Consider the following 5,000-nt stretch of genomic DNA (forward strand, 5'->3'; position numbering starts at 1 on the left):
ATTTTGCTGACGCTTTTATCCAAAGCGACTTACATTGCAGTGAGTGCATACATTTCAGTATATATGGTCCCAGCGGGAATCAAACCCACAACCTAAGCGTTGTTAGTGCAATGCTCTACCAACTGAGCCACAGAGGACCAAATGAATGAACCAAACTGAACTAAAAACTACAACTGCCATCACTAACGCATTGCCTACTGTACTGTTTGTTCTTACCGTGTGGGTGACTGTGGGGTCTGCTGCAGCAGGTGCTGCCTGGTCCTCAGGGTGATCTGGGGTGGCCATGTCTCCCCTCACAACATGTTATCCATGGCCCATGTCATAGCACGGGACATCAGCACACACGACGACAGACCCGAATGGAAAAGAGAAGAGAAGAGAGAGAGAGAGAGAGAGAGGGAGAGAGAGAGAGAGAGGGAGAGAGAGAGAGAGAGAGAGAGAGAGAGAGGGAGAGAGAGAGAGAGAGAGCACAACAGGACAGATAAAGATCTAAAGTGAAAGAGAGGCAGAGAAGTGGAGAGTCGAAGACATGATGGAAGGTGTTGGTATGGAAGACGCAGTCGAGGACGGCGGTTATGGTTATGAGACCAGATGGAGCCCTGGTAGATTGTCCATGAGATGTCTGTGTGTTATCATCATGTCCCTGTCCCCTATTCCACAGCCCAGCCGGCTCTCATGATATCCAACCACACAGCTCCCTCTCCTCCCCTCTCCCTCTCTCTAGATGGATGTGAGGTCTTATCAATATGAGGTCTCTCACTTCCCCCTCCTGCTCTCTCTCTCTCTCTCTCTCTCTCTCTCTCTCTCTCTCTCTCTCTCCCCTCCTGCTCTCTCTCTCTCTTTCTCCCTTTCTGTCTTTCACTCTCTCTCTCACCTCCTGCTCCTTCTCTCTTGCTCTCTATGTGTCTCTCACCTCCTCTTCTCTCCTACCGTGCTGTGCTCTGACACAAAGGGATACCTGAGCAGGTGCAGAGGAGCCCTGCCACGCTGAGGGGGATCAGGTGACCCCACGCCTCCCACTTCAGGGGTACAGTTACAAAGGTGTGCGTGCGTGCGTGCGTGCGTGCGTGTGTGTGAAGGGGGGGACTAGTCACAGTCCGAGCCTTATGACCAGCTGGTTGCCCCCTTGATCGCTCAATTGTTCAGCGAAGAAAGGGACATACAGTCCTGTCGTCAATTCAATTCAATTCAATCTTTATTGTCCCAGTAAATGTACTGTACAGCCACACGTTTAGAAAGGATAAAACCTCTACCACATATTCACACTTGTGTTGACAAAGACACACATATCGACAATATCACTGTCACTTGTCATCATTCATTTCATACCCAGTGAGTAAACCAAAAATGTGATGGTTTTGACGGGGAATTATTTTTGAAGAGAAACATTATGAAATGAAAGACACAAAAAATAAGAGATGCCAAAAATAGAAATACATTTACATTTGACGACAAGCAAACATAAGTAATAAGTATTTCTTTATTAGATTATTTTCATTCTATGTGTTGGAATGTTGGAATCTTTCCTGCAGGCTTGAGGCCCAGAGAGGATCTCTCAGGTGACAGGAGGACCGGGGTGGCTAATACGTCTCCTCACATCTCTGGTGCACCATCATTCCTTATTCAGGAGAGAGAGAGAGTGAGAGAGAGAGAGAGAGAGAGAGAGAGATATGGGCCTTTTGTGTATGTCAACCAAATAATCACTATATCTGTAATGACTGTTGTAGAGGACTCAAATGCACGACTCGGAGACAGAAACTTAAATCCAATAGAATAGTCTTTACTATCAAAAAAGGTTTGGTACACAGGTAGACAGTCAATGGGTGGGCATAATCCGAAAAGGGGTAGGCAAAAAGCAAAGTCAGAAGCACTATCAGAGATCAAAATAACCAGGAATACACAACACTCGGAAAAACCGCTGGAACGCTTGACACAAGGTACAAAGACGAACTGGCACAGAGACAGGGGAACACACAGACTAAATACACAGGGAAGGATGATGAGGATCAGGTGAAGCTAATCAGGGCGGGGTAGACAATGACATAGGCGGAAAAAACACACAGGCAGGTGGTGTCTAAGTGTCTAAAACAAGAGACAAGGTGAGTAACACAAAACAAACAGGAAACAAAAAATTAATAGCGTGAAACAAAGACAAACATTAATTAAGAAACAGGACGAGACTTTACAATATCTGTGAATAGAATGCACTATCAAACGAGTTTGGGTGCAGTTGAGGAAGGCTATGTTGCTATAGGTGTAGATGATTGTTAATGTCCACCTCTGCACGCCTCTGAAGGATACAACCACAAAGTAGAAAGGTTAGCATTAGGATCAAGGAAAGATCTTGGTTCTGACGCTGATGTTCTTATGAGAAATTAGACTTTAGTCATATTAACACAAAAAATGTGTGTGTGTGTGTGTGTGTGCGTGTGTGCGTGTGTGCGTGCGTGCGTGCGCACATGTGTGTGTGTGTGTCTTGAATTGGGAACATAGAGTTATACCCTACATTGAAAAAAGCACAAATACTGTGATAGGATAAGACTGTCATTTTATTTCTGAACTGAAAGGCACATTCTAGAACATATAACATATCATCATGATAAAGCTGCTGAGAGTGCCTCTCATGCTGCTACGATGAACTACACAATGAAGACACAAATAGACATAGACCATCACATAACATTCATATTTCAAGCAATAAATACAAATAAAAATCATAAATAATGTTATATAGAAATGTGCATGTGCAAGTGCAAGAATTCCATGGAGGCATCATTGAAAATATTTTATCATAGTACTGACATGTACAGTATTGGAGATCAAAACTTAATCCAGCTGTTGAAAGATCAATAGGCTGAATGACATAGAACATCATGACATGGCTTGATAACGCAGCCTATAATCAATCTATAATGTATAGTCCAGTATGTTATAGATAAACTGTGCTTCCCAGTTATTCCCTGAGGGTCAGGTCCAGTAAAGTCCTGCAACACGGGTGAGAGAAGCATTGTGCGTTTCGGTCCTACGGTGAAAGGTGCCAGTAAAAGGCACAACTTCGTCTTTTGTGGTGATTCTCGACACACTAATTACAACACCCCCAAAACCCAGGATGTTGGGGCCTTTTTAGAAGTGGTGGAGGTTTGAGGTTGTGGAGTGGTTAAGTTACCCAGGAGACCGAGGTTCAAATCCAGGTGGTGACCGTTCCTCCTCCTCCTCCTCCTCCTCCTCCTCCTCCTCCTCCTCATGGGGCTCGGCGAGGCAAGAAGTGTGTGCAGGGCTGGTGTCGACCCACGCTGGTGCCCCTCTTGGCCTCCCCCCTGTGGGACAGGGCCAGGTAGAGGCCTGGGTGGGACAGTGAGGAGTAGGTGGTGTAGTGGTTCTCCTCCAGACTCTCCTTCCACAGACAGTGAGACGAGAATTGCACCTGCATGGGTGGAGATGGAAGATTGCATGAATAAAGATAAACAGCAAACCAACTCATCTAATCTCAAATTGAGATTCCAACTTTTACTTTTATGTTGAATCGGGATCTTGTATCAACTCTATTATCTATCGGTTTGATGGCAGTATTGCATCGTAGCATCACTCCACTCATCATATGGATGATTACACATGCAGTTCATAAGTCATATATTATGTGTATCATATTTAATTGGCTGTACTCACTTCTCCATGAACGACCCCATCTTGGTTCATGCAGAGATACAAGCCACTCCCAACCCCACGTATGCCCACCACACCACGCTTCATGGCAAACACCTTCAGCAAGCCTGGCAGGTGGAAGGGATGGGGAAGATGAAGATGGATGGATTCAAAGATACTCACACACACAGACGCACACAGGCACGCAGGCATACAGGCAAGCAGGCATACTGGCAAGCAGGCATTCAGGCAAGCAGGTATACTGGCAAGCAGGCATACAGGCATACAGGCAAGCAGGCATACAGGCACGCAGGCATACAGGCACACAGACATACAGGCAAGCATGCAGGAATGCACGCAGGCAAGGCAGGCAGGCACACATGCAGGCAGGCACGCGCACACACACACACACACACACACACACACACACACACACACACACACACACACACACACACGGTTGGTCCACAATGTTGACCAGGTTGTTTGTTTATCTTTTCATTGCTCTGACATCCAGCCTGTATGACTGTTGATATCAAAGGATGGAAGTCAGTCAGACTTACTGTGTTCAGTGGGCTCATGCACTCCTCCTACAGTGCCATTGGATAGAATCTGTAGATGGTATCCAATCCCAATGCGGCAGTACAGTAGCTGCTGTGCCACCGGACCTCTGATTGGATGAGGTGGAACACCTGCACAGGAGGAAGAGAATGATTGGACGTTAAACACTGGGGAAACCGTTCTAGGCTATTCAGGTACATCCCTTGAGAAGTGGAACACTGTAGACATACTGTAAATGAAGGGTTTGACCCACTCCATTGACTGGCAGACTCAGCTCATGAAACCTAATCCCAATAGACTTACTACAAAGCACAGATTGAGTGTAATTCAGTATATGAAAACTAAACTGTTGTGTGGACACAAGCATCTTAAACACGGTTGAAGCACGGTTTTGTTGTTCTTTTTGTGGATAATTGTTATAAGAGCATTAGATAGGGTCCTATCTCTCAAGGTAACAGTTGAGGCTGATAATACAAGCTAGCTTGACTAGTCTTTAAACAGAGTTACGTAATAGGAACAGTTGTTTTGTTTTGAAGACAAACTGACCTCACAGACACTAGAATCTCAAGCACTGCACGGACATACATCTGCAGCACAGTTCGGCCTATGAAGTGTCACAAGAAAAGCACCAGTCTAGAACGGTCGTCTCACCACTGCCTTTTAGCTTTGAGTCTCTCAGGGACAACCTCCACTGGCCTCTCAGCCGGCTGGCCTCGTCTTCAGGTGATCGCCCTCCCCTCACTGTGCGTGGGGCTGCGCTGTGACCACACACACACACAGCCAGCAGCAGTAGACAG

General features: G+C 46.0%; 2 protein-coding genes across 2 annotated transcripts in view; both read right to left on the reverse strand.

The window, feature by feature from the left end:
• Positions 1–285, reverse strand: part of tmprss3a (transmembrane serine protease 3a) — a gene marked incomplete at its 5' end in the record, with an annotated part of 8,854 nt that extends 8,569 nt beyond the window's left edge. Inside the window, one exon of the mRNA XM_083682096.1 lies at positions 217–285. Coding sequence (XP_083538222.1) covers positions 217–285 — 69 coding nt within the window. The remainder of the gene's footprint in view (positions 1–216) is intronic.
• A 2,956-nt stretch (positions 286–3,241) lies between these two features.
• The window catches only part of LOC310813234 (fibroblast growth factor 4A-like), a gene marked incomplete at both ends in the record, with an annotated part of 1,782 nt that continues 23 nt past the window's right edge, over positions 3,242–5,000 (reverse strand). Inside the window, 4 exons of the mRNA XM_083682097.1 lie at positions 3,242–3,424; positions 3,667–3,770; positions 4,206–4,334; positions 4,855–5,000. The exon at positions 4,855–5,000 is cut by the window's right edge and continues 23 nt beyond it. Coding sequence (XP_083538223.1) covers positions 3,242–3,424; positions 3,667–3,770; positions 4,206–4,334; positions 4,855–5,000 — 562 coding nt within the window. The remainder of the gene's footprint in view (positions 3,425–3,666; positions 3,771–4,205; positions 4,335–4,854) is intronic.

This window comes from Argentina silus (genome assembly GCF_951799395.1).
Source record: "Argentina silus genome assembly, chromosome: 12".
NCBI lineage: Eukaryota > Metazoa > Chordata > Actinopteri > Argentiniformes > Argentinidae > Argentina > Argentina silus.